General features: G+C 41.4%; 1 protein-coding gene across 14 annotated transcripts in view; it reads left to right on the top strand.

Annotated features, from left to right (window-relative positions):
• kif1b (kinesin family member 1B) overlaps positions 1 to 15,984 on the top strand; it is a 58,652-nt gene that overhangs the window by 12,178 nt on the left and 30,490 nt on the right. For 10 of the 14 annotated variants that reach the window (XM_086109141.1, XM_086109157.1, XM_086109201.1 and 7 more), the window contains exons 3-15: positions 8,461 to 8,537; positions 8,651 to 8,830; positions 8,986 to 9,054; positions 10,400 to 10,578; positions 11,371 to 11,482; positions 12,145 to 12,222; positions 12,308 to 12,373; positions 12,488 to 12,505; positions 12,872 to 12,947; positions 13,334 to 13,412; positions 13,487 to 13,629; positions 14,172 to 14,213; positions 15,220 to 15,291. In XM_086109141.1, coding sequence (XP_085965267.1) covers positions 8,461 to 8,537; positions 8,651 to 8,830; positions 8,986 to 9,054; positions 10,400 to 10,578; positions 11,371 to 11,482; positions 12,145 to 12,222; positions 12,308 to 12,373; positions 12,488 to 12,505; positions 12,872 to 12,947; positions 13,334 to 13,412; positions 13,487 to 13,629; positions 14,172 to 14,213; positions 15,220 to 15,291 — 1,191 coding nt within the window. The remainder of the gene's footprint in view (positions 1 to 8,460; positions 8,538 to 8,650; positions 8,831 to 8,985; positions 9,055 to 10,399; positions 10,579 to 11,370; positions 11,483 to 12,144; positions 12,223 to 12,307; positions 12,374 to 12,487; positions 12,506 to 12,871; positions 12,948 to 13,333; positions 13,413 to 13,486; positions 13,630 to 14,171; positions 14,214 to 15,219; positions 15,292 to 15,984) is intronic. The other 4 variants (XM_086109175.1, XM_086109150.1, XM_086109183.1 and 1 more) reach the window with 4 other exon arrangements.

Below are 15,984 nucleotides of genomic sequence, written 5' to 3' on the forward strand. Positions count from 1 at the left end.
ATCACAAAATGTGTTGCAGCCATAAAATTCGACATTCATGATTATTTGCTAAAAACAATCAAGCTTTATCAGTTTGATCATGAATGTTGTCTTTGGAGTGTATTCAGTTAAATATAGGTTGAGCATGTTTTCTCTTTTTAAGAAATATTGGTAGTTGTAGATCTAAAATTGAACATTTTGCACCGAATCCACACGACTGGTATCTGTATCGGCCGATCGCACTCAGGGAAAGATCGCTATTGGCAATTTAAAACCCTGACGGGAACATCCGTAGTCGCAGGTGCCTGAGAGGCTTCCTTTATCGCTTTGTTGTAGTTCTGTTGTTTTTTCCTTTTTTTTTTTGTTGTTTCAACGCTGAATGGAGTCCTGCTGGGTTAGCATGTTTTCCGTCTCTCTCTGGTGGTTTCTACAACCCCGCCTCCCCTGTCGTGTCTGTTGTGGCGGTGTGTGGGTGTGCGTGAGCTGATAAATATCAAAAGACAGTCACAGTATGCAGCAGTTTGCAAAGGCCTGTGGGCTGTGTGAGCAATGTACAGTATGGTTTGGCAGGGATTGCGGCGGTTTGGTTTTGGCAGCTGAAATCTTTCCATTCCTTCCCGTCCCTGACAGTCTGTCGGCATGCAAAGCGCTAGCTGCCATCTGCTCGTGTATAAATAGACGATGGTCAGATCTGGAACAGCTGGCACATAGGCCAGCACGGTACACTCTTCCACCGCACAAGTAACTTTAGATGTTCATCGAATGTCCAATTTTCCATTTCTCCGAGTTCGTTGCGCACACGTGTTTCTCCGTGCATTTGTGATCAAACCAAAGATGTTTTTGCTGACTGACCATCAGGGCTTTTTGTAACAGGTGGATTGGTGTGGCCAGTCTGCTTCAATACTGGGCAAAAAGTCTGAAGGTCTTTTGTCGGTTTCACATCATATTGACATCAAAGACGGACGGTCACATTGTATTGCTCCAGTGTATGAAAAGAATTCGAGCCATATTACAGATAGCATTGTATTCATGTATTAAAATCTACAACTGGTAAATAGTAATCAATTAACTCATTCAGTACCAGCCAATTCTAGACCAAGTCTGAAAAGACGTTTAAAAACGTCTTTGGGAGTGAATGAGTTAATTGATGAATGATAACTGGAGATGATAGATTTAAAAAAAAAAATCGGCGCAGAGTTCTACTTCGGTGGAGCCCAACTTCCCATAGTTGCAAGCAACGCTGTCTTTAGACCACAAATCATTAAGACTGACTCAACTGCACCTCGTTCCACTCAGTTTTTGACTTGATTTCTTGAAGGCAAACTTCATCGACAATCAACCAAATTCTTAATGACTACCTAATCGGTTGTCATCCTTGTCCCTACTACAGATTTTTCAGTTATTTTCAGGGTTTTTCCCGCACTCAAGTTGTGTGGACGGCTGCCCCCAGCCAAACCAATTGGCATCGCTCGAGCGAATGAGAAATATCACAACGCACCGCATGTCTCGTGCATGTTCACCATCTTTGTATGTGGCTTGGTTGCAGTTTTTGCATATTAGGTGATGTTTAGATTTCTACAGTACGGGTCAAGACCGGCAATGTGCGTCACTGCACGGTAAGTGAGGAGGGACATACTACATTAGTGTCGGCATCTAAAAAGCCATTTGAACCGTTTAACACAAGGTTGATGGAAGCCACAAACTCTTTGGAAGTCTAAAATGAAGACACATTCTTTTCCTTTTTCTTGTAATTTCTGTAGCAGACAATTTCTGTATTCTAACCAGGTGGAAGGGATAACTCAGCCCGCCCGCCTTATTGAATTGGGCTTTGACATTAGCCATAAATTCTGCAAATATGATAAAATTGACCGAAGGTGACATCATGAAATAAAAAGCAATCATTTTTGCTTGATGATATATCAAGTGAAGGAGGCAGTTGCGCAATTTGCTTCACTTTGCTACATTCAATACGGATGCGAGTCATTTGAATTTACAGAATACATGCACGTAATGGCACATGGTCGAGATGGTGCCACCTTTGCCTCGATTTGAGCCAGGAAAAACCCAGTCGAGGCGAAGAAATAATACATGGGGCCGTCTGTCTTGTCATTGATAAAACAACAAATGTAATGGCGACCATGCTCGAGCGTAGTACTCCAAAACAGGGGTCCCCAACCCCGGGCCGCGGACCGGTACCGGTCCGTGGGTCATTTGGTACCGGGCCGCACAGAAAGAATAAATAACTTACATTACTTCCGTTTTATTCATTTCGGAATCTGAAAGATGTTTTATTTCAAAAATTTACCCGATCCTCCATTACATCCTTCTACAGTATGTCACTCTTGACGCAGGTCAAGGCGGGCTTCTTGGTTACCGCTGAAATTAAACCCGGGAGCTAGCAAAATGAGTAAAAAAACAAACGTCTTTGGGAAGGGGAAGAGGCCCAGCCAGGAGACAGAAGAGGAGCCTACAACTTTCAAGAAAAAGAAGGCTACATTTAATTTATCTGGAGTCCTACTTAAAATATGGATTTATCTCAAAGGGAGATTCCCACGCACCAAACCCACTCAGCATAATATGCGGCAATGGTGAGTCGTATTTTTCATGCAGTTTGTATCTTATTTTGAAGGCAGGTTTAAATGTTCCCATCGCGACCAGAGAGTGTTGCGGCCAGATGGGACGTTCCTTTTGTCATGATTAATGTTTATTATTGTTTCGAAAATACCATCGTTTTCATGCAGGTCATATTATATTATTTTGTTTTATTTATCTGTCACACCTTCAAGGCCAGTCCCTAAAAATATTGTCTGACATTAAACCGGTCCGTGGGGCAAAAAAGGTTGGGGACCGCTGCTCTAAAAGGTCGAACTATGCCAGGTTAACTTGTAAACCTTTTGCATGAGACTGTAAGTGATTCTTTAAAAAAAAAAAAAGGGAGACGAGTCAAGCGATGTGAAAAGAGCGAAATTGTCATGGCGTGAGCTGGGCACATAAAGCCTTGTCACAACAGATTACCTCACATGTTTTGCAGTCAACTTCAGCCCCCTGGATTCAATGTATTGTTCTCCCCTCTTCCTGTGCTCCCCCATTCGCAGTCTCTGTTGACAAAAATGACGCCATCCACCTTTCATTGGTGGTTAGGGGGCAGGGCGTGGGGGCTCTCTCACAGCTACATTGTTTCAACGGATACATCTTCCAATGCTGTGTGTTTGTCATTAAAAGATGCACTGCATGTCCTTGGCGGGACATAAAGTTTGTTCTGTCACCAAAGTTGTTTTGGAAACGCTGTCTGTCCGGTGTTGTGGCTGCAGCAAGCTCAGCTGTTTGTCAAATGTTGAATAGCGGTGCTTAGACGCTACTTATAGCTCACAGCTTTGAGTTGCATCCCTTGATGACTCTGTCATCCGTACTGCCACACACTCTTTCGATGACACTCGATACAGACAGACAGCAAGTATTCTGTGGCGACGCGGAACGTGCTCATGCTATTGAAGAGCGAACAACCATTAGCTTCCTGTAGCCCCGCTCAAACCATCAGCTTATGTCAACCGTAATTTTTTTTTTACGCCCCCATAATGCACGAGTAAAGTCTGAGACACAATGGCAATATTATTTAGGCGTAGCATTACAACTGTGATGTGTGGATGGCCGATAGTACATGCAAGGTGAATTTGTAGGGGTATGTGGGTTGGTCAGGAGGTCAATATCCCTGATCACACAGAGAAGCCATTTTTTCACATACTGTACGGTTGGGGCTGTTCTTTTGCACTCCTTTTAATGGCTAAATGTTGTACTCTTCTGATGTAGCTCTCTCTATAGTCTCACTCATACTCATCCCATTGGGAAGGGCGAGTAACACTCCAGGAACAGACATATTGTGGCCGTCTGACGACATCCACTTATGCCACATTTTTTTGGTTTTTGTTCAGGAGCAACACATCAGATACCACAAATGACTTTTTTCTATTTGACATGTTTATCACCATCATCATACCTTATCTTTTCTACAACTGTCACTGCGAAGTTTTGTGTGTGCGTTGTCATAGTTTGAAGTCTTGTCAATGTAATTACGGCTTTCTGCGACAAAGCGATATTTGTAACTTAATTGGATCTCTCTGCTTGTCATGATTAGCAAGGTACAATGTCACATTTTCATCAAGAACTTTATAACTCTATGCAATGAATTAATGGGATCAATAAAAGGATGTTAGCCGCCATATTTTGACATGTACACATCAGTTCAGTGGATTTATAAGATACTGACTGTTATGTAGTGGAGTCAGTCATCTGCTCAAAACATTCAAATTCTTGTTAAAGGCTGGGACCAGTTGGTTGATTAAGACAACTGACAGTTTGGCTTTTCAACAGGATGTCTGTCATCGCTCGGCTCTATTACAAAGTAAATGGAGGCGGTGGGGCCTAAAGCTCCGGTATGATTTTGGAAAGCCCTGACAGCTAATATAGATACAGTAGACTTTACAAACCCGCCATTATGAACTTGTTTTCATTGGTTGTTTAGGCTACATAATGTTATCAGTACATGCAAGAGACAATAGAGAATTCACTAATGTTAAAAAAAAGTCAAAATCATCATCAAGTGGAGATACTGTACATGGGTTTTCTTTAGGCGGTGACACTATAGTAAGATTTTTCAAGGATCGCCACAGTGTTAGCAACTTTTTTTGTTTGTTACGATGGACAGTTGCGTCAAAGTGAGCATTTGCATTGCTCATAATCCAACGCTATTTGGCTGCTCGTGGAACGAGCATGCAGTTTTGTTTTTTTTTTTGTTTTTTTTGGGCAAAAGGGCACCCTGCAAGACTGCATGAGAACTGCATCGATGTTCTTCCAAGGTGAGCCATTACATCACCATGCAGTTCAGATTTGCACAGGCCGCAGGGAGGCTAAGTACCATTCCAGGGACTGAAGGACAAACGTGCTAATTTGAATCCAACACACACACACATGCACACACACATACACATGCACACACGCATTCACCTGCTGCCTGTAATTGCAAAAATAAATAAATACATACATACATACATACATAAATAGTAATAATTTGCTGCCAATCTACGTTTTCCAGATGTTTGGATTCCCAAGTGGTAGAGGCAGGACAATTCCCCTTCTCATCTCAAGTGAATGGCCCGAGCTTTTAGTCCCCATCTGGTGTGCAGAGACCCTCTAACAACCATATTACTGCAGGCAGCTTCACTTTGGCCGGATTACTGGCCCCATGTTGAATGCCGTAGTGCAACATATCTGCTGGTTACGAGTGGTCTTCTCTAGCTAGCAGGATGTGGATAGTTCACAGGTATGCACCTCATCATAAAATAGTCAGCGCCCATGGAGCAATAACAACCTGTCCGTCTTATCCTGCTCATCAGGAAGCAAAAATCCGGATCAGTGACATTTAGGAGCAAATAAATATTTGACTAGGCCTTCTCTGTAATGGTGTCTCTGCTGTGAATTCCTCTTTGCTCAATAACTCGTCTCATTGTTCATTGCCTGCCATCCTTTTATGTCTTGCGGGTAAAGTCTTTCTTGATAATCAGATGCTGACCCAGTTATGCTGGTTTTGGGTTTTTTTTGTGTGTGTGCAGACTTGATACTTACCGGTTATAATACTATTGTGTGGTTTGTGCATTTTGAAAGTTGTAAGAATCATTATAATTTGACACTTTCAGTGGCTTTTGAAGCAAAATATCTCCACTCTCTCTCACATGATGGGTATTCCGTTGCTGAAATTGCACTCATGCAGTTGCTACAATATTATTCTTAATCTTGTTTTCGGTACATTGTCATCTAAACAGCTGTGGGGAAATAGTTGAAGAAACAGAATACGGAGAACAGCGTGCTGCATCCTCCCTTTTTGTGCCAAGTGGAAGTTGTTATGGCAACAAGTAGCTGCTTCCGCACCTGTTGCCATGGTTTAGAAAGACGTGTGATGACGGCGTTGATTACACTGCAGACTCGTCTCCCATTTAAAGTTCAGGAAGATTTTCTCTCCTGGGAATATTTATTCTAAATTGAAAACAGGGAACGTTTCATTCTCATTCTGCTGCATGGCTTACTGTTCGTGTGTAGGCTTCCGTTTTTGTTTTTTCACCACACAGCGACACAATTTCACACAGTGAGGTAAAGTTCATCACCTTCTGGTTTATTTTTCATCACTAAAATTCAACAGGTCGACAAAAGGAATCCTGAATTAGAAGTAGGGAAGGAATCTTCATACACGTGACCATTGCCACGTTTGAGCTCTCTTTGTTGGGAGCAAATCGCGGTATTATTACGCAGCTACATTTGAGGTTGTTAAGTAGCTTCATTTGAGAGTTTAGCTGCAACAATTAATCCATCAGTCGACAATTAACAGATGATCTAATTAATCACTAATTATTTTTGATCATCGATTAATCATTTGGATACTTGTTTTACCCCCAAAAAAGCGCCCAATGCTCAGCATTCCTGTAATCTGCCACGAACGTTATTTTTGCGTTGAATCAAAATAAAACATGCAGAAGGGGTGGAAATTAAAACTCTTTTGTTAAAATCATATTCATCAATTATTTGACAACATCATCGACAAATAAATTGAGTGTTAACATTCGTTAGTTGGAGCCCGACTTGAGAGCTTTCCTGATAGACCGGCCCGACCGTGTGTGTAGACAGATTTCTGTGTGCAGGGGAGTATGGCCTTTAAGGAATTTTCCAAAGATGGTTCATCTCCCGGTGATGAGCAGTCTGCTATGATCTGCTTCTGAGAAAAGTTTCTTCTACGTCAATAAAACACGAAGAAAAATCGTTTTTGCTCAACAATAGAGGGTTCACGTCATGTGTGATAATCAGAATAACTGGATGGCCCCCTCATTTTGTTGGCTTGTCATCGCCATCCCACGCTATTGTCGTCGTCTTTCTGTTTTATGGGTGTTCAAATCATCGCTTAAGCTGCCCCCTGTTTGCCAGAGTAAATTGTTCCAGGAAAAGGGAACGGAAGCGCACTGGTTACCAAAACACCCTCGCGTTTGTAAATACCCGGGCTCCAATTTCCCTTTGAAGGCAGGTCAAAGGTGAATTTTTAGCTTTATTTAGCCACTTGTCCCACTGTATCCTCTTTCAGGAACCAATGTGGAAGCTTCCACCCTGCTGTTGTACATTAACCTGTCGGTAGATTACTAAATTTCCCTTACAAGGAAAGTTAAATCACATAAATATACATTACATTAAGCATGATAACATTGCCATTAATTCTGTGTCATTTTACAGGGGGATTTTTTTTTTTAAATATCTGTTTAGTTATTATTTCTCAGGATGTAAAAATGAAAAACATCTATGTGTCCACATGCCACAGCACGAGCAGAGTTCATACAGGTATATCGGTGCAACGAAACATCACAAAGCTTGTCATGTTGTTTTTCTTTCGACAGCTGGTTGAGCACGCCCTCATCCACAATTCTAATCAATAAATTTATGGACATCGCTCAAAAATGCATCGCTTTTCTACCTGCACTGGGGTTTAGGCTCCTCATTTAGGGAGTGCTGCTGAATTGTCACATATTTTGCATGAGGCTGTCAGTGTTTTGGTGTCTGAGGACATGTTGTGCTTTTCTGTCGGTACGTGACCGATGGAAGGTGACACCCAGCCCCCGTCTCTCCACGTCTCCTGCATTATTGATAAGCGTGCTGAATGCTCCGAGTACTCTGATGGGGATATCTTGGTGTGAAAGCCTCTACAGTGTCCGAAAGTCGAAGTGCGAGTTGTGGATTTAATTTACCCTTGAACGAATCTCAGAAGTTGCATTCACGTTGTTGCTCACAGACATGACAAGAAGCAGACTGTAAGCATCCATGTGGAGGTTTATTTAGCTCACAATGGTTGCTGTTTGCATTGTTGCTAGGCCCAGTGCATTTAGTCTTTCAAACCTTATTTCTTTGCACATGCATGTCATCCACCACCCCTTCATGTTTACATTGCCAGCGGATGGCACACAAGAAATATCCCTTTAATGGAGAAGAGGATTGCAAAGTATTGAGCCGGCCAAGATATCGATGTCTGCAAATGTCCTCCAGGAAATTCTCAGTTACGGCGTGCTTTCTTTTCTTTTCGTCTTGCATTCAGTGTGTGGAAAGCTTTAATGGCGTGCCCACGCGTCGCAGCAAGCATGGTTGAGAGGGATGAAATGCCGCGCATAGTTGCAGATTCTCGTGCAATGGGAAATGTCTGTGTGGCCATAGGAAACACTCCAGTCGTGCATAAGTCAAGTGTCATCAGGTCTATGGCAGCTACAGCAGGTGTAGACACCCCAAACCCCCTCAGCCACCCTCCCTCCAATGCTCCAGTAGAGGAAAGCTATACTTGGGGCCATTCAACAGAAGCCTTCTCTTTTTAACTGGATTTTTTTCAAAATGTTTCGATAACGTGTTCTGAGCGGCAAAACAATGAAAGTCACCTTAACACATAACTTTGTTCCTCATCCTCAGCTATCCTCAACCCCAAAGCCCCAAAAGAACCAGCAAAAACCTTCAGTTTTGATTATTCCTACTGGTCCCACACGACGGTGAGTGTAGCCTTTTTTTCTTCTTTTTTTTCCCCCTACTTTTGTAATATGATGGCGATTTGTTTTATAGGGACTTTAACATATTCTGCATTCTGTCCTTTGTTCCACTGCAGCCGGAAGACCCCTGCTTTGCTGCGCAGAACCAAGTGTACAATGACATTGGCAAGGAAATGCTGCAGCACGCCTTCGAGGGCTACAACGTGTGCATTTTTGCTTATGGCCAGACTGGAGCTGGCAAATCCTACACCATGATGGGCAAACAGGAGGAAGGCCAGGAGGGAATCATTCCCATGGTTTGTCCCTCAGAGCTACTTTAGTGACAGTGGAGTTACCCATGTATTTATTTTAATTGGGTTGATTGATGTGCCAAATGCTTACATTTTTGTTTTCCGCAAATACTTTTCTATGGGCTATTAGTACCAAGATGCTGCGTTGATCTCTCTTTCAGCTTTGTGAGGATCTGTTTGAGAAAATCAACGAGGATAGCAACAAAGAGGAGCTCTCCTATTCTGTAGAGGTAAATCTCAGGGCTATTTTCTCATCTGTCATCTTATTACTTTGACATTGGCTTTTCCCACCAGTAAGTAGCCTCAAACTATCTTGTAATATGAATGTCAAAATATGGCATCTTTATTTCCCTACAACATTTCTCTTGGGAAATAATTGTAGATTCACATTAAAAGGATGCTGTCGAGTTGGCAGATCTGGGATATTGTGGTAGGATTTTCCAGAACTGAGTCAAACTGCCTCAAAGGCACACTCAGCTTTGTCGTAACTATGAAGAAAGATCATGCATGAGGATGTCCCGAAACGCTGGGGCTCATAACAGATTAACACATCAACAAAATAACGGTGGGCCGGTTTCGGCAAAGCCATAAAAGGTACAATGAAAAAAAAAGCATCAAAATACAATGATTGACACTTGATATCATCCCAGTCTTTAGTTGTTTTTTTCTTCGCCTTAATTTAATGAGAAAGAGCACTAATGTCAGCCTAATCTGAAATGAAGTCAAGACATGTTGGAGTTGAAAAACCCTCATTTGTCCTATGAGGGTGAGGGGTAGTTCACATCCAAACTTTGGGAGCTTTGGGGGGTCCTTCTGATATTCTGCAAATGAATTCAAGAAGACAATCTGAAAAAACTCACATGTTAAATGAACGCAAGACTTGCAAAGTGGCAAATAAGCGGTCCCATGTAGAAATGTAACTTGAACCTCTTGAAATGCTTTTCAGCAAATGCAACCTCCTAATGCTGCAAATTCAACAAATGACTATTGTCAGTTCTTTACAACCTATAAACTGTCTTGAAACATTGCTGTGCTGAATAACCTGGAACTTTGCATTTGACCAAAAACAACATTTTTATATTTGAAATAAATACTGTTATCACTGGGAGGCGTGTTTAAAAACATTCAGGTTATTGTCTAACGATTGATGACGTGAAAGTTATGCTGGACTTCATGTTGAGAGATGACCAAATTCCAAATAAATATATCATACTTGAAATGAACTCCAGGCCTTGTTTCGGTTCCTTACAAAGATGACGCACATATGAAATGTGTTGCAATTCCTGCACCGTTCACCTGATCTGGATGTAAAAACCCTCAATTTAAAGCTCAGTCTGCAATTAAACCTTTCATGCATTTTGAAACCTGATAACATGATAAGCGTTCCTCTGTAGTAAACGCTGTCCCTGAAAGGGTTAAAGCGCATCTTAATTGTTTGATTTGAACTCCATTGTTGTGTTGTACAGAGATTGCTGAAAATGGTGTCCAATGGTGTCGGAATATTAATGGACCTGACCGTACATGATCAACGCGTTTAGGTTTTGTGAGGAACTGACTGTAAGCCCTTGTCTGCAGGTCAGTTACATGGAGATCTACTGTGAGCGAGTGCGTGATTTGCTCAATCCCAAGAACAAAGGGAATCTCCGAGTGAGAGAGCATCCGCTTTTGGGCCCCTACGTAGAGGACCTCTCCAAGCTTGCCGTCACTTCCTATACAGACATCGCTGACCTCATGGATGCGGGCAATAAGGCCAGGTGTGTAATCAGATCAGTGGAATTATATTTTGGAGGAAATTTGCCAGATATCTCAGAAGTAAACGGAATGCGGAAGTTCGTTCTTATCTCACTTTCTTTTATTATTATTTAGTATTGTTCAAAGAACATCAAATTGCAAGCAAAACCACAAATTCCTTGCTAATTTCAAAGTTTGAAGCTTGTGATGAGAATGACATGTCTCCTAAAAATAACCTCTGTTTCAATTGTTGAGTGCATCTCATTCACGGACTCATGTCGTCAATTACCGTATTTTCTGCACAGTAAGGTGCTTCGGATTATATGGCCTATTTTAAAAAGTGTTACAGTCTCTTTATTTTAGGCGCATTGGATTATAGGGCGCACTGTCAGTTTTTGAGAAAATTGAATGCTTTTAGGTGCGCTTTATAGCACGGAAAATATGGTCGTGTCCGCGTGTTGGCGTGTATTTGTGTCACTCTGCGATTTCCTGCTGGGAGGAGTGAACCTTGCCTTAATCTTCCTACGCTGCTGACTCAATAGGGACAGTCACAGGAGGAGAGATGGGTTTTACACGCCATGTACTAAAAATAAGCCCTCCCAGTGTGCAATGTATGTTTGTGTCTTATGTCTTCATGGTATTATCCACCTCTGCCACGCAGAATAATCCCTAATTTTGCAGTCACTCAAGTCGGTCTAAAGCCCCATGATTTCTTTGTTGTGTGTAAAATAATTTCAAAGCTGCATTTGAATGTTCAAACAAAGCTTCATGGCATTTGGAGGAACATAATTACGACTGTTTCTCTTCGCTTACAGAACTGTGGCGGCCACCAACATGAATGAGACCAGCAGCAGGTCCCATGCGGTTTTCACCATTGTCTTCACGCAGCGAAAACACGACAGTGAGACAGACCTTTCCACTGAAAAAGTAGGCACCTCTCAAGACTCTGGGGCCTTTCTCACCATTCTTACAGTTGTCAATGGATGTCGGTGTCGCCCTTTTTGTGCATACAAACTGGGGGTGGGGGGTGGGGGGGGGTCCAATCAGAGACTCATGCTGCCAATTTTGAGAGGATCATCCTTGAGTGAGATCGACTGATACTGATTCCGACCACATGGATTAACTTTCCATTTTTCAATATTAGACCTGCTCACTCATGATTATTTTGGATTAAAAAAATAATTCTATTGAAATTTCCATCCCTTTATTGTACAGAAATAGGAAATTATTTCAAATTGACAGTGCAGAAAATGCAGAAGCATGTATTATGATTGATGGTCTTTCGTTGGCTGCAGGCTACAAAGTCCGAGCAGCTGGTGATCAGTTTTTGTGATCGGCGATGAAAGGCATATGCCGATCACAATGGATGGCTGATCTATCGGAGCACAACTAATGTGATTTTTTTAATTTATTTTTTATGAGTGTTTCTTAATTTTATTTTGTCTTACATTGCTTTGTGATATCATTTCCTCCGGCACAAAGAACATTGGAATTTGCATGAACACAATACTCCCCAGCTGCAGCTTGACTTGTTATGGTCATGTCCAACAGTATATACATTTCATTGTTTGCTTCTGCTCCGCTTTCAGGTCAGTAAAATTAGTCTTGTGGACTTGGCTGGAAGTGAAAGAGCAGATTCCACTGGAGCTAAAGGGACCCGGCTGAAGGTTAGACTCGATTTCTGCGTGACAGAATAAGAGTGTAAATGGCTTCACTTGTTGCTACATGCGTAATATATTTATTTGGTTGCAGGAGGGAGCAAACATCAATAAGTCCCTAACCACGTTAGGAAAGGTCATCTCTGCCCTGGCTGAAGTGGTGAGTGTCTTGTCTGTTTTAATTTTGCTCTTCTTTTCCCTTTGTTTTTGTCAGGCACGCTGTAATATCTGCCCTTGTCTTTTCTCCCGTCCTTGTAAATTCCCGCTTACACAGGATAACTGTACCAGCAAGGTAAACCCTTTGGCAGCTCAATCATTAACCTCTGATTCATCCCATGGTCCAGATTTGACTGCCTTTTGTAATACGTAGTGTTGACATTCTGTGTGCTCTTCATTAAGATATTTTTTACTACACTACTATGACTTTTTTTTTCTTTTTTAACATTGCAGACCTATTTGGTTTCTGTAATATATTTCTGTGCATTCGGTCTCCATGGGCTGTGAGGTCTTCAACTGTTTGGCAAAAAGGATTTCAAGTGGCTTTATGTTTTGTCATCATGCATCATATTTTACAATCCATTGCCATCACTATTGTCATCCCACACCCTTGTTAAAAATTGTCATGCACCTGAAAAGGCTACTTGCATTTTTATTTCAGAGCAAGAAGAAAAAGAAGTCAGACTTCATCCCATACAGAGACTCCGTTTTGACATGGCTCTTGAGGGAGAACCTTGGTATGAATATTAACAAATTTGTTTGACATCACTTGGCAGTGAAATGATTGAATAACATTTGTTTGAACAAAACAATGTACACATTTTGTACGCGGTGATACAGAAGTGATTGTGGATGACGTTCCTCATATGCATTACAGTAATCTACAATGTGTCTTAATGATTTGGGCATGTTTATGCGGTATATATAAAATAAAGTACATATAATCAACAAGTTATGAATATGGAACAAAAACAATGCACCAGCATGCTAATGTCATTTTCCTCACACAAATGACAAAGTCGGGTGGAAATGCAGTTCTTTTTGGGAATCGATGAAAATAAAGATTTATTCATTTTTGTCTTCCAAAAAAGTCTTTGGGTTTATGCATATTTTGTTTTTATAGGCGGAAATTCCAGAACTGCAATGGTTGCTGCCCTCAGTCCTGCTGATATCAATTATGATGAAACTCTGAGCACACTGCGGTAAGATTCTCGTCCTGCTGGACATTGTTATAAATAATTCCGGATCATTCCAATTTGCTCTTAATGATTTATAGCTACGCCGATCGAGCCAAGAATATCAAATGCAATGCTGTCATCAATGAGGATCCCAACAATAAGCTGGTGCGTGACCTGAAGGATGAAGTGGCCCGACTGAAGGAGCTGCTGCGTGCACAAGGACTGGGAGACATCCTGGACAGTGAGTGTGACGTCAACATTCCACACAGCATGGGCCTCCCTCTCTTATCATCTCATTTCTGTTTGTTTGTTTTTTTCTGACACATAGTTGTCTATAGCATAGCCATCACGAGGCAGTGATTGAACTCTCTTACAAATGCAAACTATGATCACTAACCAAAAACGATTTTCAACCCAATTGCATTTTTGGTGTCCAGTTCTGCTTCAAATAGCGCCCAGTTCCAATATTGTTGAGTCCAGTCTGCAGATTCTGCAAGTATGCCCACAAAAAAATGACTGTAAATACTGCTGCATTCCTTTCTGTGTGACAAACAATGGAAATCTACAGTTACACTTGGGTTCTTGATTCCAGAAGAGGTACAAACTGGGCCTACAGTAACTTGCCTCATTTCTGACTTTGCATTTAACCAGACCTGTGTCACCATTTGTTGTCGTCGTCGTTTCCATTCTCATTCTGCTCAGCCAATAATGTCTAAAACGTCTTCCCTACCATTTACCTGTTCTGAACTCTGACCCTTTTCATCTTTTCCTTCTTACCCTCAGTTGATCCTCTGGGGGATGATTGCCCAGGAAGTGGAATCAAATGTTTGTATATGTCTGGCTGTCATGCACTGTTTTCGCTGTTTGCTCTTTAGCAGTTACGAGAACATTGCTTGAAGACCTAGGGCTGGGCGATATATTGAAGTTAGTAGGGTATTTTTTAACAACAATTTATCAGCCATTGAAGTTGTCATAGCAACCAAATAAAAAAGAACCCCCCCCCCCAAAAAAAAACCCCATTAATTTTAATGAACACTGTATATTTCAAATGTGTATAGCACCATAATTTCAAACCAAGCCACAGGATTTTTTTTACTCCCCAATTTTTTGAATTACGGATTTTGATTTGGGATGGGAATTTTTCAAAAGTGGACTATGTGGAATTAACAACGCCGTTATCAGTTATTTTTTCAAGCAGCACCAAGTCATGTACTGCTTTTGACCTCAATTACTACAATTAAACCACAAAATTGATAGAATTCTTGAAGATCACTAATTGTGAATGCAAAATTACTAAACGCCTAATTATTGTGCCCATTTCTTTTAAGACTATAATGCTAGCTGCTATCCAAATTCCAACACGGTTGCTCAAGACCGCTAACTCGCGCTTCCTGATGAAGTAGTTTCATGCTGATATCTTTTTATCTTTTTACCCCCAAAAAATAAACATCATGGTAATTCTTGACTTAATGTCGACAGATTTTTGGGGGGTTTTTTGTATGATGATCCGAAAGACTTAATTTTCATATCGCCCAGCCTTAATTAAAACTGCTACCAGCTTTGCATGGTAATTTGGAAGCTAAATGTGAATAGAAATGCAAGGCTTCCCTCGCTCTGCTGGTCTGGCCATGGTTAGCATGCTTTTAGCTTAGCCTGTGCTTGTGTCGGTGAAATTGGCGAATTGCAGGGTCCCAAACGACCATTAAGAGTGTCCTTTTTTCAGCCTAGTCCCCCATATCCATGTCATTCCGTAACTCGCATTCTCACATCTTTTTTTGAATAGTTGTGTTTCTTTGTATTGATTTATTTTCTTACTAATCGTCCACTGCAGGTGACACTGCTCAAAGCTTTAGAATGCCACTGCTCAGTTGTCAAGCTGACGTTCAGAGCTTCAGACCAAAAGGTGCATTAAATAGAAATTGTGTGTAGCCTGATCAGATTCCACTAACCTAAAGTGAGTAGTTGGTTTGTTTGTTTGCGTTATGCTGTATTCCTAACACTCCTTCCCTTATAACCTTTCCATTGTACTAACATTCCATGTTAATGTGTTCGAAAAAGGAATAAAATCACAAATCTAATTCGGCTCGTGTGACTGCCAAAGTCCTCCAAAAAACTTGTGTAGTTGAATATGTGGCCCTTGATGCAAAAGTGTTTACGTCATCCACCTTAATTTAATAAAGGAAAGTGATGTGTTTTCTCTTTGGTTATATTGACATTTGGACTGATGTGCTTCTGGCATGATGTGGATTAGGGATAAGTGATAGCTTGAGTGTGTGTGGCTGTGTATGATGAACTGCAGTCTGAACATGGGCGGCATGTCATCAAATGTCATTTGCCTTCTGAACCATCTTGCAGTGTCAATCTCGCGCCCACGCTAACATTGATACAGGGATAGCAGTTTTCGCACAGACAAATATGCGTACTTCTTCTTCTTCTCCTTTCGGCTTGTCCCTTTTCGGGGGTTGCCACAGCGAGTCATGAATTTCCATCTTTCCCTGTTCTCTGCATCCTCTACTCTGACTCCAACTACCTGCATATCTTCCCTCACGGCATCCATGAATCTCCTCTTTGGTCTTCCTCTCTTTTTCCTACCTGG

This window comes from Hippocampus guttulatus, chromosome 1 (genome assembly GCF_054856545.1).
Source record: "Hippocampus guttulatus isolate MCC_2025c chromosome 1, RoL_Hgut_1.0, whole genome shotgun sequence".
NCBI classification, from domain to species: Eukaryota; Metazoa; Chordata; class Actinopteri; order Syngnathiformes; family Syngnathidae; genus Hippocampus; species Hippocampus guttulatus.